The 26,873-nt window shown below is 43.4% G+C and overlaps 1 protein-coding gene across 3 annotated transcripts in view; it reads right to left on the bottom strand.

Moving 5' to 3' along the window:
* Positions 1-26,873, bottom strand: part of LOC143280346 (uncharacterized) — a 103,250-nt gene that overhangs the window by 75,103 nt on the left and 1,274 nt on the right. For 2 of the 3 annotated variants that reach the window (XM_076584983.1, XM_076584989.1), the window contains exons 1-12: positions 22,820-23,851; positions 21,176-21,241; positions 20,660-20,774; positions 17,944-18,113; positions 16,995-17,168; positions 15,795-15,860; positions 10,952-11,053; positions 9,540-9,638; positions 6,448-6,523; positions 5,103-5,209; positions 3,594-3,756; positions 570-777 (exon numbers count right to left, since the gene is read on the bottom strand). In XM_076584983.1, coding sequence (XP_076441098.1) covers positions 570-777; positions 3,594-3,756; positions 5,103-5,209; positions 6,448-6,523; positions 9,540-9,638; positions 10,952-11,053; positions 15,795-15,860; positions 16,995-17,168; positions 17,944-18,113; positions 20,660-20,774; positions 21,176-21,241; positions 22,820-22,894 — 1,421 coding nt within the window. In that variant the 5' untranslated portion in view covers positions 22,895-23,851. Of the gene's footprint in view, positions 1-569; positions 778-3,593; positions 3,757-5,102; positions 5,210-6,447; positions 6,524-9,539; positions 9,639-10,951; positions 11,054-15,794; positions 15,861-16,994; positions 17,169-17,943; positions 18,114-20,659; positions 20,775-21,175; positions 21,242-22,819; positions 23,852-26,873 lie in introns of those variants that run through there. The other variant, XM_076584995.1, reaches the window with a different exon arrangement.

Below are 26,873 nucleotides of genomic sequence, written 5' to 3'. Positions count from 1 at the left end.
GATTGTTACGGAAAATGACAAAGGATAAAAAAAAAAAAAAAAGAGAACAAGAGAGGCAAGGCCTTCAAGACTCACTTGTGATAAATTACGTCCCCTAGCATTAATTACAGAGTAATTTCCCTTTTTTACTATCTGTACCAAAACGTTTGCAAAATAAATAAAAATTCCATGCTTAGCAAAAGAAGTTCCTGTTTGAACAAAAAATGATAATAATGACTCCTCTAGTTGTTGTGTCAGAATAAGAGGTCAAAATGCCAAGTTTAGAGAATACAAAATATATAAATATAACAGTAAATGCAGTTTGCATATAATTAGGCTTCATTTTTTTATTTTTTTGTGCCCATCCCAGAGGTGCAATATTGTTTTAAACAAGATGACTGGAAAGAACTGAATTTTTCCTATTTTTATGCCAAATTTGGTGTCAACTGACAAAGTATTTGCAGAGAAAATGTCAATGTTAAAGTTTACCACAGACACACGGACACACACACACAACCGAACACCGGGTTAAAACATAGACTCACTTTGTTTTCACAAGTAAGTCAAAAAAGTCCACAAGACAAAAGTACCAGTGTAGTGGGGACCTCCCGTCTTCATCCAAAACGTCGACGCGTGCCCCGTTGTCGATAAGGGCTTGGGCTACGTCTGTGTGGCCCATCTCACAGGCCCGGAACAGAGGCGTGTGCTTGGCCTGGTCCGTGGCGTTGATCCTGGCACCGTGATGCAACAGCAACAGCACCGTCGCCGCATGTCCGGAGAATGCTGATGCGTGAAGAGCTGTTGAAAAAAAAACAACAAACATGCATACACACACAAATACAAAAACTGGTTTAACCCTTTGAGTCCTGAGTTCCTGAGCAATTTTAACCCTTCTGCCTGAGCTCCTGAGCCAAAATTTGCAAATAATTGGTATTAAATCCTTTGAGCCCTGACCACCGCTTTACCGGTGGCAGAGAAAAATGACATAATGCCCAGCCACCGGTTGAGCGGTGCGTAAACACTTGAAGCGTGCAGAGTCTCAACCTGGCCCGTCAGGGCAGAAATCAAGAACAAAACGTGCGAGAAAACAACTGTACACAACGCAGCAAGTAACTGATATGCTTGATGATTTATCGGAAGTAGAGTATGACAATGATTACTCTGATAGTGAGATGGAATTTGAATTGGATGATTTTGCTACAGATAGTGATGTTGAAAATGAAGCTGAGCATACAGAATCAGTTGATCAAAGGAGGCGTGTCAGGTTGAGACTCTGCACGCTTCATGGTGGAAATCGATCTTTTTTATCCAAAGCACATGCACAAATCACTGTGAAAAGGCGCAGCAATATTGGTAGTATGTTCGCTGACGTCAGAATATTACGGTTTTTCTGATTGGCTCTTCAATATAAGTCAACCAATAGCAAAACATGACACAAGCGTTTACGCACCGCTCAACCGGTGGCCAGGCATTATGCCACCCCTCCCCACCACCGGTAAAGCGGTGGTCAGGGCTCAAAGGGTTAAATGATAAATATCTATATATATCTATCTATATAAACACACACACACACACACACACACACACACATATAAATATATATATATATAGCGAGAGAGAGACATAGAGATAAACATAAACAGCTATATATAGATAGATAGATAGATATAGATAGATAGATAGATAGATAGATAGACAGATAAGATTACATACAAAAAAAAGGTCCAAATAAAAAAAATCATCCAGAAAATGTCTTTTTCAGGTTAAAGTAAATTAATCAATTAACAAATAGGTGTGCCTGTCTCTGCGATTAACAATATCTAGAAAACAAAATTGGTTTCAAAATACAGAGAGGGGAAACTGCAGAAATAAAAATATTTATTAGCAAGAGAAATGTTTTGGTGTGTTTTCTTTAGATTAAAGTAACTGATTATAAAAATACATGTATCTACCTATCCGGTTAACAATAACTAGAATAACATTTTTTTTATATATACATAAGCTGTTGAAATATAGAGTTATCACCAAGAAAAAATTGGTTTTATATTCAAAGCAATGAATTATAGAAATATATGTGTGCCTCTGTGATTAACAATAGCTGGAATAAAAATTAAAAAAAAGTAACTGCATAATGAATTATACAAATTTAAGGGTGTCTCCTTCATTTCAATGGCATGCTAACTTCCATACATATATGTCTGCCTCTCTTATCAACAATGAATGGAATAAAGTAACAGCCAAAGTATTAACCAGTTCTGCTGTAACAACAACATGCTGCATACATGTACTTGTATTCTACCATGAGTGAATTTATCAAGCATGAAATAACAACAGAGCTGAACACACTCAGTCACTTTTAGAGGGTCATAATTCACAGGGTCTGCTGACATGAAGACTGGAACGTTATCACAAATTGTACACACATATATATATATTTATATCCATAACTTGAATCACTTTCACATGTTTTACTCTACAGTGGTCATTATAATATATCTTACTATAATGTACTTTGAGCCTTCTGGTCGTTAGGGAAAAGCGCAATATAAATAAACACTATGATCGTTATAACCCATGTTGTGCACCTGTTGCATTCATAAGATGCAAAAAATTATTTCCTTCTACTGATAAAATGCAAAAACCTATTGTATTGATAAAATGCAAAAAAAATATTTCCTAGTTGTTTTGATAAAATGCAAAAACCTATTTCCTTATAAAGCTGATAAAATGCAAAAAATTATTTCCTTGTTGTGTTGATAAGATGCAAAAACCTATATCCTAGTTGTGTTGATAAAATGCAAAAACTTATTTCCTCATGTTGATAAAATGCAAAAACCGATTCCCTTGGTTTAATTCACTGGCTTATCAAAGAGAAATAATAATAATAATTTGTATTTACATAACGCTATACCTTGCAGATGACCGCAACAGATGGAGAAGCACTCTCAAGAATCAGCTATGGATTGGTGAGGACAAACTGTCAGCTGCTGCAGCAGAAAAGCGAGCTTGCAGAAAAGGGGCGGCAGCCAAAAGACCACCATCAGCTTACACATCATGACATGTGACCGCTGCGACAGAGACTGTCTCTCTCGCATCGGTCTCTACAGTCACAGGCGACACTGCTTGGTCCAAGAAGACAGCCCAATTAGACATTAGGATGGATATACTCTATCCATGGTCAGCCATGACCGAAGGAGGCCTGCTGCTATATCTTGTGCAGAGACTTCTTCTTCTGCGTTCACTCGTATGCACACGAGTGGGCTTTTACGTGTATGACTGTTTTTACCCCGCCATGTAGGCAGCCATACTCCGTTTTCGGGGGTGTGCATGCTGGGTATGTTCTTGTTTCCATAACCCACCGAACACTGACATGGATTACAGGATCTTTAACGTGCACTAGCAGGTCTGCACATATGTTGACCTGGGAGATCGTAAAAATCTCCACCCTTTACCCACCAGGCGCCGTCACTGTGATTCGAACACGGGACCCTCAGACTGAAAGTCCAACGCTTTAACCACTCGGCTATTGCGCCCGTCATGTGCAGAGACAAATCAAAGCACTTTCACACCAGTCAGTCACACGCAAACGTAAAATTCCTGTCGTGTTCCCTGACCTGTTCCGCCGGTCTTGTCCTCTTGCTGTACGTCCACACCATGGTGGAAGAACACTCGCAGGACGTTGTCGGCACCCTTCCCAGCTGCCCACATGAATGCTGTGCGACCCTCAAGATCTGCTTCGTCGTTGTTCCTCCAAGACAAGAACACGTTCACTGTTTGCTGCAAGTGGGGAAGGGGTCAGGTTGTTTGTGTGAATTGCTGTCGTTCAGCAGCGACGTTTTGTTTCTGTTTATCAAAACTTGCATGCACGCACGCTGGCATGTATGCACACACATGCACATGCATTCATATATGCTTATATGAAAACATATTCTCATGCATTCATGAACTTATACACAATGGCATAAGCATATACACACACACATACATATGCATACGCATACAGACATACAAACACACACACACAAAAGCTTGCCAAAAATTGAAGAACAGTAAATCACCAGGCATTGCTGGCATCAGAAATGAGATAACCAAAGCTGTCTTACCAGACTTACTTCCCTCACAGATTATGCAACTTGACCATGTCAGATTTTGGAAACTGGCTGTTTGAAAATGTATATATTTCACTTTTCCTTGATCACTTAACTTCACAGTAACAGTGAGAAATGTATGTCAATTGTAAAACTTATCAGCTTATAAAAGTTAGCAATAATAAGTAAACAACCATGTGCTTCTCTCTCCCTCAATCTTTATTTTCTTCCCCAGAAGGCCAGATGGAAAAAAGCATATTGTGTTTATTCACGTACCCTCTTCAAATAAAATTTTCTTTTGCTTCATTTCGATCTCTCTCTCTCTGTCTCTCTGTCTCTCTCTCTCTCTCTCTCTCTCTCTCTCTCTCTCTCTCTCTATCTATCTATCTTTCTTTCATTGTCCTTCCCAACACTCTCCTGATCCTCCCCAACCCTTTGGTCTCCCTCATGTTTTCTTCCAGACTGAAATCAGTATTCACCAAGTCATTTTCCACCCCCAAAGCATTAACACTTTATACCCCATCAGTGCAGCTGCACTGCAGTTTGTGTGGACCAAAGCATCCTCACTTCATATCCCATTAGTGCAACTGCACTGCAGTGTCCGGCGACCAGATCTGTAAGAGCGGAGTACACTGTCAAAGCCATACTTCATACAGAAAATGCACATGTAGCCGCGTACTGAGCGGCGGGTTAGGAGGGAAAACTGTTGTCTGCTAATACAGCTTGTGCATGAGGCAAGCTAATACAGCTTGTGTGTGAGGCAAATACTGGAGCAAGCCTAGCGCTTGGTCACACACATAACATCATCAAACATAGTACGATCCCCTTCCCTTGAAAACATTGGTGGACAATGTAGAGGTCAAAGCCAACAATCTAAAACCATTGAGTGAGATAAAAAAATGATTGAAACAGCCAAACTGAACTGCTCGCTGCATTTAAGAGATAGCTGTGCTTGATCCAAGGGAAGTAATCGGGTGAGTTCAGATAAATCAGTACTCAGCGTACACAGGGTTAAAAATGTCTGCTCCAACTCACATCAAAGTTGTTCTGAGCAGCGTAATGGAGAGGAGTAGCACCATTGGAATCGGAACTAGATGAGTCCGCGTTGCTTTGTAGTAACTGGCCCACAATGCTGGAGTGACCTGAACACAGCAAGGAGCAGGAAGGCACATTCCAAAGTAAATATCATGTCATGCGTGAATGTGTGTCATACTGTCTCTGGCTCTCCCACATTCATTCGCAGTTGCTCATTCTTTCATTCACACACTTACTCACATATTCTTCTTCTTCTTCTGCGTTCACTCGTATGTACACAAGTGGGCTTTTACGTGTATGACCGTTTTTACCCCGCCATGTAGGCAGCCATACTCCGTTTTCGGTGGTGTGCATGCTGGGTATGTTCTTGTTTCCATAAGCCACCGAACGCTGACATGGATTACAGGATCTTTAACGTGCGTATTTGATCTTCTGCTTGCATATACACATGAAGGGGGTTCAGGCACTAGCAGGTCTGCACATATGTTGACCTGGGAGATCATAAAAATCTCCACCCTTTACCCACCAGGCGCCGTCACCGTGATTCGAACCCGGGACCCTCAGATTGACAGTCCAACGCTTTAACTACTCGGCTATTGCACCCGTCACACACTTACTCACATATGTGTACTGCCACCCTCTTTACCTTAAACACACACATTCATGCACACAAAAACGTGTGCACACACATAAATACACCAATACAAACACAGTTTCTATTGCACTCACACATTTAAACACAAACACACACATACACAAACACATACCACAAAAATACACACCACACAGCCAAATCCAAAAAACAGAAACTACACACAGACACACACATACACACACACAATTACAACGGTCAGAGTTCACATAGCAAGTTTTTATCATTCTTTAATAGTATAAATCAACTTTCTGAGTTTTTATCATTCTTTAATAGTATAAATCAACTTTCTGAGTTTTTATCATTCTTTAATAGTATAAATCAACTTTCTGGGTGAAATGAAAAGGACTGTACAAACACCATCTTTTTTTTTTTTTTTTTTTTTTTTACCCGGACTTTCTTGGGTCGACCACCGATTTATTTTGTATATAAATTACACAATCAACTAAACAACATAGAAATAATCAAACCAACACTTGGCACTCCATAATAACTATATGTCATAGTAATCAGTAGCATTTATGGAATAAATACAACTTTTCATTTACAGATTTTGGTCTTGTTAAAAAAAAAAAAGAAAAAAAGAGAAAAAAAGAAAAGAAAAAAATATGGAAGGAATCCGTACAATATCATATGATATATAATATCATATCATATCATAAATCACACAATCATGTGACAAACACCACCCACCTAAAACAGCAGCCCAGTGCAGAGGTGTACGGAACACGTTGTCCAACGCAGAAACGTTGCATTTCTCAACGGAAGTCTGCAAAAAGGATTCACAAACCAGAATGCCAGAAATGGTGACAACCACAAAGGCAATGACAACAATACTTTTTTTTATTCTTCCCCCAAAAAGAGAGAGAGATGAAGTTATGTTTTCACACCAGCTGTTGCTGATCTACAAACGTGTCCCATCCCCTAAAAAAGAAATATCTACTCCAAAGTTTGTTCCATTAACTCTCTCCATACGAACGGCGAAAGAGACAACGTTAACAGCGTTTCACCCCAATTACAACCATCAAAATATTACAAGCGGAAGGCTCTTACACTGAAGAGGTGAATGTTGACAAAGAATACCACAATTCTGACGACGGAAGCTAAAGGTTGGGTCATTCAGACACCCACTGGACATCCGAGGGGTCTGTGTAGAGAAGAGAGGACTGGCCGTACTGAGTTAACCCCATAACTGCTGAACCCGTGTGAAATGAGATCAGTAAAGTGCAGTTACTACCTTTTGTGTATTTTGAAGTGGCGTGTATTTGACTACGCTGCACATAAGTATAAAGCAGTTCCCTGAGAGCAAGAAGTCCAGACAAAGAACAATGACTGACATCCTGACCTGTCAGGTCAATTCTGACACTGTGAGATGACAGCCATAACTGACAAGCGTTCTCACCAGCAACACACACACAGTTGAGTTTCATGTACATCATTTTGTTCATCACACACACACACACACACACACACAGATGGAGAGAGAGCGAGAGAGAGAGAACAGGTCATTGTGCATCCCCCCCCCCCCCCCCCCCCGCCACCACTCACTGCCACACACCCACGCACACTTCTCCACCATCTCATGGCTGAGAACATCAAGGGAGTGAACTCTTCTTGCCTAGTAGACAACTTTTCTGCTGATGCTGAGCAGAACAGAAAGAGCGTGGCATCTGGGCGTACAGCATACATCAATACAGCATGACACCCGTGTGTTCTACAGGGTACCTCAATATGGCAGTCAATGGGTTAAAAAGGTCTGCATGCATGCCACAGGTATGGTATTAAAACTGTCCGCATTTTTTACAGGACTGCTGAAATCATCTGATCCTGCCACAGTGTATCTATGAACCAACCAGTATATTACAGCTGCCATTGCTCAGAATGTTAGTTCACTGCGCTGGTTATTTAAAAAAAAAAATAAAAAAAAAAAAAAAAAAGAGCATGACATTTTGGCCACATTAACGTGCAGCTGATCCGGTGAAGCAGTCTTTTCATTTCCCCATTAGCTTTTACCCTCCAGTCAAATCTGGCTAGCCTACTGGATTAACTCTGGAGTCCATGCAATGCAGACCAGCCTGGAATGAGCCCCCAGGGGGTTAATAATAATAATAATAATAATGGTATTCATATACCGCTGAATCTTGTGCAGAGACAAATCAAAGCGCTTTCATCGGTCAGAACTGAACACACATCCCCCCACCACACCCCCCTGCCCTCAACCCCCCTCCCCCCGCTCTCCTCAGATGGATTTTACCCCACCCCCTTGTAATAGATATGGGAGTCATTCTAAGCTTGCTTGAAATAACCCCCCAGGATAAATTTGGCCCAGATGGAATCGATATTGGCCATCAAAGTTGAACACCCCCACCTGTTTGCTTCTGTAAAATCATGGTGGAGAGGAGGTGGTGGGGGAAGGAGGGGAGGGATGGTCAGTGAAGCCTGGCCCTGAACGACACCCCTCCTTTTTTCAATAGCTTAAATAAACCCATGGAAAGGGGGTTAACTAAGAGGGGTCGATCTTGGCTGCCCACAAATGGCCATGGGGGTACATTCAAGGATTGAGTGGAGTGATGGCCTAGAGGTAATGCATCCGCCTAGGAAGTGAGATAATCTGAGCGCACTGGTTCGAATCCCATAGTCACCAGAATTTTCTCCCCCTCCACTATAACTTCAGTGATGGTCTGGATGCCAGTCAACTAGATGAGACGATGAACCGAGGTCCCATGTGCAGCATGCACTTCGCGCACATAAAAGAACCTACAGCAAAAATAGGGTTGTCCCCGGCGCTTCAGTAGGAAAACAAGTAAACCTGCAGGCAGGGAAAATACCCAAAAAAATCAGTGGCGCTCTCAGTGTAGTAACGCGTTCTCCTTGGGGAGAGCAGCCTGAATTTCACACAGAGAAATCTGTAAAAAAGAGTAATACAATATAATACAATAGTCCAGCATGACCCCCTCAGGTAAAACTCAATAATTCAATGGGGGTTGGAGGTGGGGGGGGGGGTACTTTGAAGCTGTTACACCGATGATGAAGCTGTCGTTCCTGGTGACAGGGACAGCTGTGCTGGTCATATAAAACAAGTACCACCAAGCCTGACATCTTGATGTAACATCAATCTCCCACAGCCTTTACTTTTCTCTGTTCTAAACAGGACGTCGCTGAATGCGTACTGAGCCCCCCACCCCCCCTCCTACCCCCTGTCAAATGCATGTTCAATCCTGAAATAGCCCCTAAACTGTTGGATGGGCTGTAAGCAAGAAGATCTGATTTTATATAAGTATGATGTATCTAAAGAGCAGCTCGACAGGAGTCAAGCATTTTGGTTCTTTGTTTTTTGACCAGAATGGTGTGCACTGTAACTTACAACTTGGGCGCAGTGGACTGTGTGTCAGATGCAACAGATACAGGGTTGCACGGAGTGAGATCTCCAGAAAGGTGATGCAGATCTGTAGTCTGTCTAAGCCCATGGGGACCGTCATACCATTGCCGTCCCCCTCCCCACCCCCCGCCTCCCCCTCCCCACCACCCCACTCTCATACATAAACATTCATACACACATACACAAACACCAACACACACCAACACACACACGCACCTACACACGCACCTACACATGCACATACACACACACGCACACAAACAAACACCCCCCCCACACACACACACACACACACACACACACACACTCAACACACATGCACACTCTCTCTCTCACACACACACACACACACACAAACACAAACACACACATACACATTTGCACGCAAACACACACACACACTGACCAGCAGGTCCACAATACTCTGGTTGCCGTCAGCCACAGCCAGATGCAGAGCCGTCCGTCCCTCATAGTCCTGCCAGTTGATCACACTTGGAGTCGTCTCCTGAGGAAAAAAAAAAACAAACAACAAAAAAAAACAAGAGAGGCAAGGCCTTCAAGACTCACTTGTGATACACTTTTTAAAAAATCCAAGCTTTTTATGCATTGAGTATAATTTCAAAATGTAATGTTTAAGATGAGAAAGATCAGTTTAAAGCAAATTAAGTCCCCTAGCATTATTACAGAGTAATTTCCCTTTTTTAGTATCTGCACCAAAACATTTGCAAAATAAATAAAACTTCCATGCTTAGCAAAAGAAGTTCCTGTTTGAACAAAAAATGATAATAATGACTGCTCTTGTTTTTGGGTCAGAATATCAGATCAAAGTGCCAAGTTTAGAGAATACAAAAAATATAAATATAACAGTAAATGCAGTTTGCATATAATTAGGCTTCATTTTTTATTTTTTTGTGCCCATCCCAGAGGTGCAATATTGTTTTAAACAAGATGACTGGAAAGAACTGAATTTTTCCTATTTTTATGCCAAATTTGGTGTCAACTGACAAAGTATTTGCAGAGAAAATGTCAATGTTAAAGTTTACCATGGACACATAGACACACAGACACACACACACACACACAGACAACCGAACACCAGGTTAAAACATAGACTCACTTTGTTTACACAAGTGAGTCAAAAAACCACAACAAAACATCAAACAGACAATAATAAGCTGACATGAAAAATAACAGGTGTAAGGCTTTGTCAACGACACATTCCATTTCCTTTGTTTGTAAGTCTCGCGCCCTGTGTTGTAAATTTTTGTAACCACACTTTCCTGTATTGATGTTAACTGTTAGTGCTTTGGGCCCCTGTGCTAAGGGGGCAGAGCATATGATATATACCCATTAGCACTTGAACTAGTATCACAGTCATCATTATTACTATTTTCATTAACATCATCATCATCATCATTTTTATTACTGACCAGGATGACTGCTGCAACAGCCATGTAGTTAAAGAATTGGACTTTCAGTCTCAGGGTCCCGGGTTCAAATCTTGGTAATGCCACCTAGTGGGTAAAAAGTGGAGATTTTTCCGATCTCCCAGGTCATCATATGTGAAGACCTGCTTGTGCCTGAACCATCTTCGTATGTATACGTAAGCAGAAGATCAAATACGCACGTTAAAGATCCTGTAATCCACGTCAGCGTTCGGTGGGTTATGGAAACAAGGACATACCCAGCATGGCTGCCTACATGGCGGGGTAAAAACGGTCATACATGTAAAAGCCCACTCGTGCACATACGAGTGAAAAAACGGAGTTGCAGCCCATGAAACAAAGAAGAAGAAGAAGCAGCAAAAGAATTACTAACCAGGATGAGTCTGACGCACTGCACAGCCTCAGGGTCTTGACTGCTGGCTGCCCAGTGCAGTGGTGTCTTCCCTTCTGTGTCGGGGATTCCTATGTTGGAGTCCTGAAATACAGTGGACAGCATCGTGACAGACAACAACAGAAATAAACATCTTATTCTATTGTTGTTGCTGTTTTGTTCTGTTTTTTTGTACAGCCACAAACAGGTTAGATTCGTGCATGGCAAAACGAAAACTGGCAAAGAAGCACACCAAATGCTTAAAACAGCAATTGTAACAAACTGATGCATGTCAAGGATAGTCAAACCTATGCTCATAAAACATTCAAGACCTGCACATTTGAAAACGAAGTTATTTTTCTTACCGAAGCATGGTATAAAACAAAAACAATACTGAAAAAAAACACACACCCAAGGAGCTTTATCTAAAAAAAAAAAATCAACTTAGCAATGTTATAATCAAATGACCCTCTCCCATTCCTCATTTTGGTCACCTTTAACCCTCTTGCATTCGGATTCTCTGAGGCCAAACTCCCCTAGATTTCGGATTCTTTTGGTGAGTTTAGCCGCAAAATGGGTGTGTATAGTTCACGCTTCACCACAACCAAGAATAAACCTCTAGAGCCATAAAATTCGGCAGGTATGGTCATGAGGCTTTGTTCTGTCATGTGAGCGAGATTCTGTGTGTCTAGATGTGACAGGTCGTGTCTCTGTCACCAAAATGTCACCAAATATGTCACATGCGATGGTGACAATTCTAATACAGCACACCAACATGCAGTTATTCCATGCACATGCACGTTAGTGTTGTGAAATGAAGCTGCGGCCTACCTGAGATGATCTGTCTCCTGTCTGCCAGTACAGTCCCCACAGGTAATCCAAAGAATGTCACACAACTAGTGTCAGTTGTCACAACTGAAGAGTTACTGGAGATAATTTCAAGCACAGTTCCATGTTGCTCTTATGTCACTGTTCTAAGCACTTTGTACAGATCTGTTCATATATGCACACAATGTGTTACTGTACAGTAAGGATAGTGAGTAGAGTGTCACTGCTAAGTGTCACAGAGTCATCAAAACTACAGGTAAGCACACACACACACACACATAAACAAAAACAAGCTAGCTTGTCCTAATGTCGAGGCACATTCTGTCCATGATAGTCACGGAAACAGTCATTCCTGTGGAAGCAGAGAGGTACCTGGCAGAACGAACACATATATGATGTTTCCACCCCTCGTCCCTTCGCCGTCCTGCGACCGTCTTTGATGCACTGCCGACAGACCCTACGTCTCCCTTTGATCTTTTCTAACTTGTGATGGTCGATGCTGGCCAAGGCAATGGGGGCATCTGGCACTGCTTTGCTGCGCCCTGCTTTGCGCTTCCTGGAGGTGAATCCTGCGCGAAGTTGTTCTGCAATGTCAGCGCGAAACATCAAGTGGTCATAGGTCTTGTTCACTGGGGCATGAGGTGACACTTCCCAGGTGAGGTAGGCCTGGACAATGCACAAGTTGACCAGAGAATGGAAAATGTAGCGCCACCATTTCTTGTTCTGATGACCAACAGGGTAGTAGGCGCGATACTGGTCTGACTTGTCAACGCCACCCATGTACTTGTTGTAGCTGGCGATGACTGTCGGCGTCACTTTGTCCTCCACTGTCGTCATACCTGGTGGCTGGTTGGTGCTGAGAAGGTAGATCTGACGGTTGTCTTTGTAGACTGTGGCCATCAGTGAGCCCTTCTGCATCTGCAGCAATTTTCCCTTCTCTTTCAGTTTGGCAGTCTTGACCTCCTCTGGTAACCCTTTGCGGTTGACGTTGACAGTGGCACAGGCATATGTCCCATTTCGGGCCAGGTGTGTCATCAAGGGGACACTGGTAAAAAAACGATCAAAATACAGGTGCCTGTTTTGATGGTAGAAAGGTGATGCCAACATGTGAACGACTTCATGCCCAAGACTGATGGTGGTGTCTCTGCGACTTGCACGGCCGGTGTAAATATCAAATGCAACGCAGTACCCTGTCCTGGCGTCACACATCTCCCACACCTTGATGCCCCATTTGGTTGGCTTGGCTGGCATGTACTGCTTGAAAAATATCCGACCCTTGTACCCGATCATTGCCTCATCAATACTTAGTTCACGACCTGGATGGTAGTTGGTCCGGAACAAAGGAAGAATCATGTTGATGAAATTTCTCACCTTGTACAAGGGGTCATAGTCGGGGTGATCACGTGCAGGTGTGTTCGATGTGTCGCGCAGATGAAAGTACTGGTTGATTTTGAAAAACCGTGTTTTGGGCATGACACTGCTGATCCAGTTATTCCTGAAGCGAGGGTCGGTTGACCAGTAGCACCACAAACGTGGCAGACGATTGATCCCCAACATGATCAGCACAGAGAGATAGGCCCGCATTTCATCAGGTGTTGTTTCGAACCAAAGAGGGTCAGGTGTGCCCCGGGCTGCTTGTTTTTGCCGGGCATACCTGTTAGTCTCTTCTGCTGCAACCTGAAAAAAAGTGATGGGTATAAACAAAAAAAAATAATCCAGAGGGGTGGCAGTGCTTGGCAGTGAATGTGCAGGGCCTGTCGGCTGCTGAAATGTGGCCACGTTGGTAGGCTGAGTAGCCGGTCGCCACGTGGTTTGCAGAGCGGCGAGTGGCACATTGTCCTCCGGATCACTTTCACCACTTTCTTCTTGATCGGAACCTAAATGCACGTCAGAATCTTCTTCTAATTCTTCACACTCTTCAATCTGATCATATTTTGACACTTCTTCTAATATGAGACCTAATTCCTCCGCTGAATAATCCTCGAACTCACTGGTGCATGCAGACGACGCCATTGTGAAAACCGGTCAGTTTCATTCACAACTCTCCACACGCAGTTTCCCTCCTTTCTTTGTGAATGGAAGTGGTGCTAGCATCCAAAAATAGTGATGCCAGATTATTGGACTATAGTAGGAAACTTTCCACCAACTTTTAGTGCCTGTTGAGCATAGTCACGGCGTCAGCACATGATGGAAAAGTACCACACACACGCAGCCGGCGCCGGCCGCATTGAGGCGCTGCGCGCGCGCGGGCATGCCGGCTCCTACCGTTATCAGAAGGTAAGGGTTAAGTGAAAGTTACTGGAAAAACTGTAATTGTGACCAAAAGTGATGTGTCATCTGACAGAAGCATGGTGCTGTTACAGCAAAACTCAGCCTGCTGTTAAAAATGGGGAACCACGCTATATTAGCCTCCATATCATTATCATTACTCTTATTATCATTGCTGTTGTTGTTATTATCATTATTATTATCATCACTATCATTATTATTATCATTACTATCATTATTGACTCACTTGTGTAAACAAAGTGAGTCTATGTTTTAATCCGGTGTTCGGGTGTCTGTGTGTGTGTGTGTGTCTGTGTGTGTGTGTGTCTGTGTGTCCATGGTAAACTTTAACACTGACATTTTCTCTTTAACTACTTTGTCAGTTGACACCAAATTTGGCATAAAAATAGGAAAAATTCAGTTCTTTCCAGTCATCTTGTTTAAAACAATATTGCGCCTCTGGGATGGGCACAAAAAAAAATAAAGAATGAAGCCTAATTATATGCAAACTGCATTTACTGTTATATTTATATTTTTTGTATTCTCTAAACTTGGCACTTTGATCTGATATTCTGACCCAACAGCTAGAGCAGTCATTATTATCATTTTTTGTTCAAACAGGAACTTCTTTTGCTAAGCATGGAAGTTTTATTTATTTTGCAAACATTTTGGTGCAGATACTAAAAAAGGGAAATTACTCTGTAATGCTAGGGGAGTTAATTTGCTTTAAACTGATCTTTCTCATCTTAAACATTACATTTTGAAACAAGAGAGGCAAGGCCTTCAAGACTCACTTGTGATGCACTTTTTAAAAAACATCCAAGCTTTTTATGTATTGAGTATAATTTCAAAATGTAATGTTTAAGATGAGAAAGATCAGTTTAAAGCAAACTAAGTCCCAAACTAAGTCCCCAGCAGAGTAATTTCCCTTGTTTTACTGTCTGCACCAAAACGTTTGCCATAAACAAAACTTCCATGCTTAGCAAAAGAAGTTCCTGTTTGAACAAAAAATGAAAATACTGACAGATCTTTTGTTGGGTCGAATATCAGATCAAAGTGCCAAGTTTAGAGAATATAAAAAATATAAATATAACAGTAAATGCATTATACTCAATACATAAAAAGCTTGGATTTTTTTTTAAAGTGTATCACAAGTGAGTCTTGAAGGCTTTGCCTCTCTTGTTATTATATATCATCATAAAGCATCAGAATGCCTGTGACCAAAAGAGGAGAATGATTCTCGCTGTGGGAGGCTTCAGAGCTTACCTTCAAAAAATTTTTGTGCCTCACAGAATTTAGGACATTATATTTTGATGATGATGGAGGTGATGACGGTGCTGCAATAAGGTGTCCGTTTAGGATTAGGACCACTTGACAAGGTTGTACTCTCATAATATATCCCAGCTCCAAAAAGGCCAAGAAATACAGACACCTGCAGTTTTGGTCGAGAGATTTAAGCAACATGCCCTAAGACATGTCTGTGAAGTGGATGACCCTCAACTGATCGGTCACAGTCTTCCCAATTCAGCCCATCGCATATACCACTCTGGGTAGGAGCTGGCTGAAAACCCCCCACCTATTATTGGGGCTTGAACTGTGTCCTCCCAGTCATTGGTCCACAATACAAAATTCAAATCATATTATGGTGCTTAGAGCCTTGCCGACCACTAAGGCCATCTCAAGGCTATCGCCAATTTAGCAACCACGATGCTAACCACTTAACCACAGTGGCTGGTGCTTAAGAGCTTACCTGCTTGATCAGCATCTTGACGTGTTCCAAGTTACCATAGGAAGCTGCCCAGTGCAGAGCTGTCCTCTGAAAGAGCAGAGGAAAACATTTTCAGACAATCAACAATACTGATATCATTACAGTGGAAACATCGTACCGATGCAGGCATTTAAAATATCAGACATTTAAAGTGTATCGCTAGCCTTTATCCTGACTGAAATGAAAGTGAAGTGCTTTCCAACAAACAAATTCAAGAGACAGAAGGAGAGCAAAATGTTATATATCCAGGCATTTAAAAATATTTGACATTTAAAACAAACGGATAGTTTTTAATAAGAACGAAATGAAAGTACAGTGCTCTTTTTGGAAGAGAGGTAGATTTGAGGCCAGACATTAAAGAGCTGAGTGCAGAGATAAAGGTCCAGACAGAGACAGAGCAGCGACTGACTGTGAGTGTCTGAATCAGGGAACGTCAGAAACGGAGTGGATCTGAAGCTGGTTGTAAAGATCGAGATGGGGTGTTAGAGGTGAAGGCAGTCAGAGTGACTGGAAGGGGCAGATTTTTGTTTACACATATATAAAATAGAGTGCTGATCTTGTCCTTTATCCTGTGTAAGAAAGGGAGCCAATGGAGAGACTGCAAGGAGCCATGTGCTTGAATCTTTTCTTTCTGAGCACAAGTCAGGCTGCAGAGTTTTGTATGCGCTGAAGATGCTAGTGATTATGGGAGATGCATGTAAATCCACAAATATGGTAGGTAGCAGAGAAAAGTGCAGTAGCTGGGTAGTTAAAGCGATGGACTTTCAATCTGAGGGTCCCGGGTTCGAATCTTGTTAACAGCGCCTAGTGAGTAAAGGGTGGTTATGGAAACAAGAACATACCCAGCATGCACACCCCCAAAATGGATTATGGCTGCCTACATGGCTGGGTAAATAAACAAAAATCCAGTCATACATGTAAAATGTTATATGTCTGTATGAGCGTGTATGTGTGCATGACTGAAACCTGATTAAATGACACAGGAAACGAATGATGAAAGCGCCCAATGGCAGCCGTCAGTCAGCTCTAGCCAGGTCGGCAGACAGCTGTGCAAATGACTCTGTGTTTGTAAGATGCTTAGGGCTTGGTCTCCCACCGAGGACAGGCGCTATATAAGTATCCGTATCATCATCATCAAGAAGTCTGCAATGACAGGAAGGCTCAGAACACCGACACCCTAACCTTGTTGTTGTCCTGGTTGTCTATCTCTCCGGGCAGCAGCTGTCGCAGCAGCATGGCCATGCACTTGGGCAGCTTGTGGCGTGTGCACAGGTGGAGGGGTGTCTGTCCCTCGTTGTCCTTCTCCCGGCAGTCAGCCCCCCGAGACAGCAGCAACTTCATCAGCCGATAATTGCCCTGGGTGGACACATTGACAGGGGTATAAAAGTTAAAAGTTAATGCTCCTATGGACTTTTACAGATGTCTGGGCACTGAACTCACATCCAGCATAGGAGGGCGGGGCCAAACCCTCCCCTTCCATCATGTACCCATTCACACGTGGGTGGAGTGAGGAACGTCAGAGTACAGCGCCTTTCCCAAGGATACAAACCCATACTGAAATGGGGACTCTAATCATGATCACTGGTAAACACTGAATCAGAAGCCCAATGCCTGTGCCATTCTGCCAAAGTGACCCCTAAAAATGGTTACACAGATAAGGGCCCACCTTTATATCCATATCATCATCATCATCATCACCAGAAGAAATGACTGAATGTCAGTTGCAGCCCTTGAATGCAGAAGTAACAGCAAGTAGTAATTGGAGTAGTAGTAGTTGTTGTTCTTCTTGTTGTAGTGGTAATAGTAGTAGTAGTCATATAAGCAGTAGTTGTCACATTATCATTATCATCATCATTATCATCATCATTCATCATCATCATTATTAACATTTCACCAGTCATCACATGAAGACGGGTATCATACATCTGACACACTAAAAGCTCTAAAAGCTTGTCGCTGCTTCTCTGCAGCTGAGAAATATATTTTGATATTATTTCCTTTTTATGACTTTTATTCTCATTTTTTTTATGATTTTTATTTCTTCATTCAAGACACCCTCACCCCCCCCCCCCCCCAACCCCTTTTCAACCAAAACTCCAGTTGTCAACCTGCCACCCCTCCCCACCCACACCTTGTGTGCGGCCCAGTGGAGGGCGGTGCGGCCCCCCCTGTCCCTGAAGTTGACCTGGGAGCCAGCCTTCAGGAGCAGCTCGGCACACTCCAGTCTGTCGGCCAGCACGCAGTACATCAGGGGGTTCCGTCCAAACTGGTCCCCAGTGTCCAGCTCTCCTGGCCCACTCACTGAGGGGAGAAACAACAAAAAGCAGCTGCTGGATTAATGGGTGGGTGTGTGGGTGGGTGGATGGGTGGGTGGGTGGATGGATGGGTGGATGGTTGGATGTGTGGGTGGTATGCAGTACATCAGGGGGTTCCGTCCAAACTGGTCCCCAGTGTCCAGCTCCCCTGGCCCACTAAGGAGAGAAACGAAAAGCAGCTGCTGGATTCATGGGTCAGTGGGTGGGTGGGTGGATGGATGGATGGATGGATGGATGGGTGGGTGGGTGGGTGGGTGGTGGATGGATGGATGGATGGATGGGTGGGTAGATGGATGGATGGATGTATGGGTGGTACGCAGTACATCAGGGGGTTCCGTCCAAACTGGTCCCCCGTTTCCAGCTCTCCTGGCCCACTCACTGAGGGGAGAAACAACAAAAGGCAGCTGCTGGATTGATGGGTGGGTGGGCGGATGGGTGGATGGATGGATGGGTGGGTGGTGGATGGATGGGTGGGTGGGTGGTGGATGGATGGATGGGTGAGTGGATGGATGGGTGGGTGGGTGGTGGATGGATGGGTGGATGGATGGATGGGTGGGCGGGTGGTTGGTGGATGGATGGGTGGATGGATGGATGGGTGGGCGGGTGGGTGGTGGATGGATGTGTGGGTGGGTGGGTGGTGGATGGATGGGTGGATGGATGGATGGGTGGGTGGTGGATGGATGGATGGATGTGTAGGTGGGTGGGTGGTGGATGGATGGGTGGATGGATGGATGGGTGGGCGGGTGGGTGGTGGATGGATGGATGGATGGATGGATGGATGGATGTGTGGGTGGGTGGGTGGATGGGTGAGTGGATGGATGGATGGGTGGGTGGATGGATGGGTGGATGGATGGTGGATGGATGGGTGGGTGGGTGGTGGATGGATGGATGGGTGGGTGGGTGGGTGGGTGGATGGGTGAGTGGATGGATGGATGGATGGGTGGATGGATGGGTGGATGGATGGGTGGGTGGTGGATGGATGGGTGGGTGGGTGGTGGATGGATGGATGGATGGATGGATGGGTGGGTGGGTGGATGGGTGGGTAGATGGATGGATGGGTGGGTGGGTGGGTAGGTGGGTGGTGGATGGATGGATGGATGGATGAATGGGTGGGTGGGTGGGTAGGTGGTTGGATGTGTGGGTTGTACGGGTGGGTGGGTGGATGGATGGATGGATGTGTGGGTGGCATGCAGTACATCAGGGGGTTCCGTCCAAACTGGTCCCCCGTGTCCAGCTCTCCTGGCCCACTCACTGAGGGGAGAAACAACAAAAAGCAGCTGCTGGATTGATGGGTGGGTGGATGTTTGGATGGATGGGTGGGTGGGTGGGTGGGTAGATGGATGTGTGGGTCAGTGGGTGGTATCTGTGTATGTGCACATACAACTATGCTTGGCCATTCACTACCATGGGGAGAGAGTAGCCGGCTTGATGGACAGATGATGAATCTTGGATGGATGGATGGAAACACGCATATAGGCACATGTGCAACATGTGCACACACAGATACCCATACTCATGTTTGCACACACACACACAAATACACACATACATAATCGTAATGGCACACTTACTAATGCATGTAAACATACACACACACATGGATACATGTGGACATACACAAACACATGCATATATATACAAACGCCCACACACACAAACATACACACCCACACACACATTCATGCATAAACCACACATGTATGCATTGGGTAGCACTAAGATACAATGCACAAGCACTCTCATGCACACACACATTGAAGCATGCACTCACTCACACACACACAAGTACCCAGACACGCACCCATCCATGACCTCATGTACGCACACACACACCTCTACCAACCCACACACATGCACACGCACACACACACACACACACTCTCTCTCTCTACCCCAACACATACAACAAACCCATCTAGCAGCGCAATACAGACAATATCAGTAGCGGGTACTCTTACAATTGTGCATAATAATTCCCTTTCAACACACACACACACACACACACACACACACACACACACACATCTAGCAGCACAAACAAACAGTCGAAAAAGAACAATTTCATGACACTGAAAATGATTGTGCATTCCCTTACAACACACTCATCTACCAGCAAAAAAAAAAAAAAAATAAAAAAAATAAAAAAATAATAATTATTTCACAATATAGATATTAAACTTTTATTCTATAAAGGAACCCTTATAAATAGGTATTACGAATTCCCTCACAACACCAACATGACAATGCCCCATCATCTCAACAGCAATCAGACGTCCAAGCACTTGTTTCTCCCCCCCCCCACCCCCCCCCCCCCACCCCCCACACACACACACATCTATCAAAACAAATGAACAACGAACACGAAGAATTTCACAACACTGATATGAATGTATGCAGCAAAAAACAAAAACAAAGAACAAAAACAAAAAAATCGCAACAAAGATAATAAACTTTTATAAAGGTACCCAATAATTAACTGGCTGCACATTCCCTTTACAACACCAAAGCGACAATGCCGCCCCATCATCTCACCGGCGATCAGACGCCCAAGCACCTGTTTCTCCCCGTTCACGGCGGCGGCGTGAAGCTGGGTGATGCTCTCCATGCGGGGCGTGCTGCTGGCAAAGGGGACCCGCGGGCCCTCCGCCTGGGGACATACACAGGACCCGTGTCGTGTTAACATGGGTCACAATTCACATGCGTGTACTGTGGTGGGGTGGGGTGACACAGCTAGTTGTGTGCAGCAGGGAAAGAAAGGAGAAAGTCTATATTACAGTTAACACCCAATGTGTGTGTGTGTGAAGGAGGTGGAATAACAGAGAGAGAGAGAGAGACTGTGTGTTTAATGTGTGTGAGAGAGAGAGGGAGAAAGAGAGAGAGACAGAGACAGACAGAGAGACAGAGAGTGTATGTGTGTTTGTGTGTGTGTGTGTGTGTATGAGGGGGTGATAATGTGTGCACTAGGTGATTACACACACACACACACACACACACACACACACACACACACTCATACTCACACCCTACACACACACACACATAACTCACATGAGGGGCTGATGTTGCCGCTGGGGCCATAGGATTGTGAGAAGCCGCCATTGAGGCCCCTGTCACCTGAATAAAATAAAACTGAATTGAATCAAATCAAGTAAAAAGAACTTAACCTTGGAGGGGCGCGGGGTGTGAGGGTGTGGGGGTGGTGGTGGTGCCAGACAGATAGATAGACAGACAGATACACATGGAAGTGAAAAGAGTTGTAGACAGTAGTAATAGAAGCGATATAGTAAAGAAAACTCAAGTCAAAACTAAAAAAAGGGGAAAAGTGACTGACAAGAGAGAGAAACAGAAAGGAAGAGAGAGAACTCAGAACTCAGAACTCGAAACGTTTTTATTTTATTCAAGGATTAAGATTTTAGGCATAGCCTATTCTTCCAACCTGTCCTTGCTAATCTACATCTATTACAAATAGCACACATACAAATGAAGGGAAAAGGTATTCATGGAGAAGGACAAACATGATGAAGAAAACAACCCTGCCCCTGTACTTTTATTAGCATGATACAATCAGTCATAATCACTTGACGTTATTTTTGTATGGCAGTTCTGCCTGACAGAGACAAAGGGGAGAGAGAGAAGAAGAATAAGTGTGTGTGTGGGGGGGGGGGGGGGGGGCAGGGGGGGGGGGGGGGGGGGTCAGGGGGAGGGGGCAGTGAAAGTGAGACAGAGAAAGAGACAGACTAAAAGAGATATATATATACATATATACACATACACACACATATATATAATAATATATATATAAATGCATTATACTGGGAGGGAGAGAGCTGGAGAGCTGAGATTGGAAGCCACAGAAAGCGGCTGTGCAGTTGGCCTCCTGGGGGAAATTAAACATAGATAAGCACACACACACACACACACACACACACACACACACACACACACACACACACATTTGAGAGAGACACACACAGACAGACAGAGAGAGAGAGAGAGATTTACATGTGCCATTGCAATTGGCAATAAAAACAACGCAACATCTTTCACGACAAACTATCAGTGAATCTAAGAAATAAGTGTCTCTCTTAACTGCAGTGCTTTATAAAGATACATAGCTAAACTATGTATGATGTTTTCCTCGTTTGATGCCATTAATAAACATAGCCAAAATAAGCATGGATACACAAAATATTGGGGGGGAATAAATTGGATTCGTAAGTCAGTCAACACAGGACATTTTAAAACAAAATTAACTTCATCCTCTCTTGATTCCTTGCACAATGGACACAAAGCTCAGAATGACATGTAGAAAGAGAGAGAGAGAGAGAGAGAGAGAGAGAGAGAGAGAGAGAATATAACCTTTTGGTATGCACGCACAGAAATACAGATACTTGCATGCATGCACGCGTGTATGCACACACACACACACACACACACACACACACACACACACACACGCACGCACGCACACACACACACACACACTAACACACCCCGAATCTAGAAGCAGTTGCAGAGACCTTGACAGAGAAACACAGATCGACAGGCTGAGACACGACAGTCACAGACAAGAGACAGATCAATTTCTCATCACCACCACCACTCCAAATAATAATAATTATTGCACACTGCACACACTGTAAGCCCACAGGCTTTACGTTTCTCCACACCGCTAATTACGGGATGACTCACTGACGAATCTCTGTAATGGGGACGAACACATGGCGCCCAGCAGCACAGACACAGGCTATGGGCCACAGAATACATTCCACACTACAGCTGGCTTCCAGTAGCGGACTGTGTGTAGTATAGGGCCTATATGTCTGTGGACCTTCACGCAGCTCTTTTAATGTGTTTTGGATTTATTTATCTTCCGACATTCCGTTGAATGCACACACTCCGCCACTAAAGTGTCGTGGAATGATTTGGGCCAATCTCATGTAATTGCACTTTCTTTGTGGTGCCTATTATATCGATAGGCCAATGAATATATACATGATTTTACGATGTCTTCTCAAGCTTCTCTTTGCAAACACTACTCTGAGAATATGATTCCACAATGTTTGATATATATACAACTGTTGCGAATCTTGTCACAGGTATGCATCATCTGGCTGATAGGTCTTCTTCCATTGCATATCACACCCAGGAATACGCAGTGGATCCATCCAGAATCCTGGAATGTTGATTTTTTACAAACATTAAAAAATCCCAGATCACGCTGAGACGGCTTCGCAGGACTACGACAGCAAACTTAAACATTCAAACCTCAAAGTTGATTCACAATTCTGTTTCCATGAGGTCTCTCCCACTGACGTCGACCACTCCAAACTTTCACGATTTCATTCACACCACATCAATCTGCGCTTTTACGCAGCACCGCTTAACTTCTAGAAGCGTACGTGTGTACTGTTGGCAAAACACCTCAACTGATATTCCAACGTTCTGCTTGTCTGTTTGACATGGTCCATGATCTTTTACAAGATTGCCTGCCACAGACAGTATCACTCGAGAACACGTCCCGTCGCCCCGTCCACACTTGTGGGAACAACGCAATTCAGTTCTGCTGGGTGTGGGGCCTACTGACTGGCATCAAGAGATGGATGTAAGCCGCGAACCAAAGGAACTTCTGCCACACGGCTCACATTTCGTCCCGTTCCCAGCACACGGTGGAAGTGTGTCTGTGGGTAAAAATAGCACCCACTGCCGTTGGCCGGATTCTCAGATCGTGCTTCTTGGCACCGAGTTTCTTCAGTGACACCCACCCATCTGTGTGTGTGTGTGTGTGTTTGTATGTGTGTGTTTTGTTGTTGTTGTTTTGTGTGTGTGTGGGGTGTGTGTGTGTGTGGGTGTGGGTGTGTGAGTGCGTGCGTGCGTGCGTGAATGCGTGAGACAGAACGAGGGAGCTAGACTGGCAGACTGACAGAAACAAAAACAGCTGCCAAGTGACCTTGTCTGTATGTAACAAATGTGTGTGTTTATGTGTGTGTATGTGTGTGTGTGCGTGCATGTGTGTGTGTGTGTGTGTGTGTGTGTGTGTGTGTGTGTGTGTGTGTGTGTGTGTGTGCATGCAGACTTGTGAAACTGGATCAGTGACAAACAATGTGAACGGAAGACAAAATTAATGCAGTTATTCACGAAAAGAGAGAAGGGGGGGGGGGGAGAGAGAGAGAGAGTGAGGGCTGGTGGGGGGGAAGAGAGAAAGAGAGGGGCGAGGGGGAGAAAGAAAGAAGACTGAGCACATCTTGGAATGGAATCTATATTACCAATGTTGCCTTGTTTGAACATTTTTACTAATGTTAACACTGTCTGTCAACAAACATAATGTTCTACTTCTACTGTTATCCTTGATCAAATAGATCAAACTACAAAGGTACAAAGGAACAATAACATATCTTTGTTTAATACCTTTAAAATGATTTCACAACAAACAATGTTTAGGTTAACTGTGATAATGATGATGAAAAGAAAATCATTGAATCTTTTCACACAGACGCTAACCTGCTCACAAGCTCAGACACAAAAGGGTTCAGAAAATATGTCAATAAAATAAATAATTAAATAAAATCACTGAAAGTATAATAAAAAATTTTTAGATCAGTATACACACACACACACACACACACACATTCACACACATGCATGCATGCATGCACGCATGCACACACACACACACGACATAGAATGACAACAACAAATAAGAAAAGAAAATAATAGCAAACCTACTGAACAACATAGAACATAATAGTGATAATGATGATAATAATAATAATGATTATAATAATAATATCTTTCCTCATTGCACAAAGTGCTTTACAATCCACACAGACATGTATACACATATATATTGTGCATACAAATTCGTACATACAATACAAACATACATGCATACATACGTGCATGTATGCATGCATCCATCCATACATACATTCGACACACACACAATACAGCATCACAAATATACCCACACAATCAACAACCTACTTTCATGTATGAGAGAGGGTATAGATGAAATGCTGATGGAAAAGGAAAGTCTTGAGGTTAGATTTAAAGGAAGGCGGAGAGGGTCTGTGATGGAAGTGGTGAGGCAAAGAGTTCCATATTTGAGCAGCAAATGATGAAAAGGCTCAACCACCATGCTGTTCTCTTTTGTATATTGGGACGTAGGAGGCTCTATCATCCGCAGCAGAGCCCCCCTTTTATCCAACACAACCCACTCACCACATACAAACACACACACACATACTTCATTTCTAAATCTCAAACACTGACACAGTGCATGGTGTATGTTGTTTGTGGGATCTTGTTCTTCTGTCTAAACTCTGTACAGTCACTGGGGCTGGTATCTGGGATCCAGGTGAGGTAAGTCTCACCACATAATCCAGTATAACTTCAGCTTTAGTTTCAAGGAGGCATCACAATGCACAGACTGATCCATATGCTACATGATACACCACAATTGTTTATAAAAATTTTAAAGTTTATAAATGTAGCAGATGCCTGACCTGCAAATTTACCCAATGTGCTGGTCAATAACAATAAAACTGAAAGATGTACAGAAGGTAAATGATTAAAATAGAATAAGAACAAAAATGGGCCACATTTAGTGAAGTTGTGCACACCCACACAAGCATACCCGTGCACACATACACATATACTACACACACACGTGCGCGCGCACACACACACACATTACACACTAGCACCTAATTGCAGTTTCACGGACAACCAGACCCAGTCCCCCACCAAAACATACAAACCCAGGCCCCACCCTCCACACACACACACACACACACACACACACACACACAATCACAGATCTCTCTCTCTCTCTCTCTCTCTCTCTCTACTGATGGATGTGGTGGTCAAATGGTTAGAGCGCTGGATTCTCACCCAAGTTTTTCATGTTTGATCCTCATCAAACCTGGTGGGTTTACAGGTGGAGATTTTTTTCCGATATCCAAGGTTAACAAATAATGGGCAGACCTGCTAGTGCCTGAACCCCCTTTGTGTGTATATATACGCATGCAAAAGATCAACTACAAGTGTTAAAAATCCTGAAACCCGTGTCAGCATTCAGTGGGTTATGGAAACAAAAACATACCCAGCATGCACACCCTGAGTATGGCTGTGTACATGACTGGGGTTTAAATATAACACTGAATTAAGCACAGTGGAGCATGTGTTGTTAGGATCAAACACAGATGCAGCAGACCGCAGACTGGGAGGTGGGGACATCATGATGAATGACAATGTAGTTCTTTTTGGAGGAGAGTTTGGACAGAATCACAGACACACAGATAAATCCACAGATAGTTTACAGGCACACAGATAGACACAAATGTAAATAAAGATAACTGCTCTTTCATAATGTGATCCATGCTCTCCCTTGCATCCTTTTGAGACAGCTGATTGGAAAGAGATGGGAAATCAAATCATCTCTACAACAGTATCAAGTATTATTAAGTATCAACTGCATTTTTTTCTTTATGTTCTGATGTGATTTAATACAGCAAAGAAAATATATATGGCTGTTGTTGTTTATTTGGTTTTGATTTTTTTATCTCTCAAGTATGTCAGTTTCTGTCAACCTAAAAATGCCTTTGAAAACCCATATCAAAGTACACTGAAAGTAACATCCCTGTTCTTTATTGTCTTTGATACAAGGAGATCTTTTCTTTTGCATTTGTGGGCTGACTCACCTGTTTTCAGTCATGATTTGTCACTACATATGTAGTTGAGCAGG

The sequence above is a fragment of the Babylonia areolata genome, chromosome 1, assembly GCF_041734735.1.
Source record: "Babylonia areolata isolate BAREFJ2019XMU chromosome 1, ASM4173473v1, whole genome shotgun sequence".
Taxonomy (NCBI): Eukaryota; Metazoa; Mollusca; class Gastropoda; order Neogastropoda; family Buccinidae; genus Babylonia; species Babylonia areolata.
The sequence above is the reverse complement of the archived record's forward strand: the minus strand, read 5'-3'. Positions and strand labels throughout refer to the sequence as shown.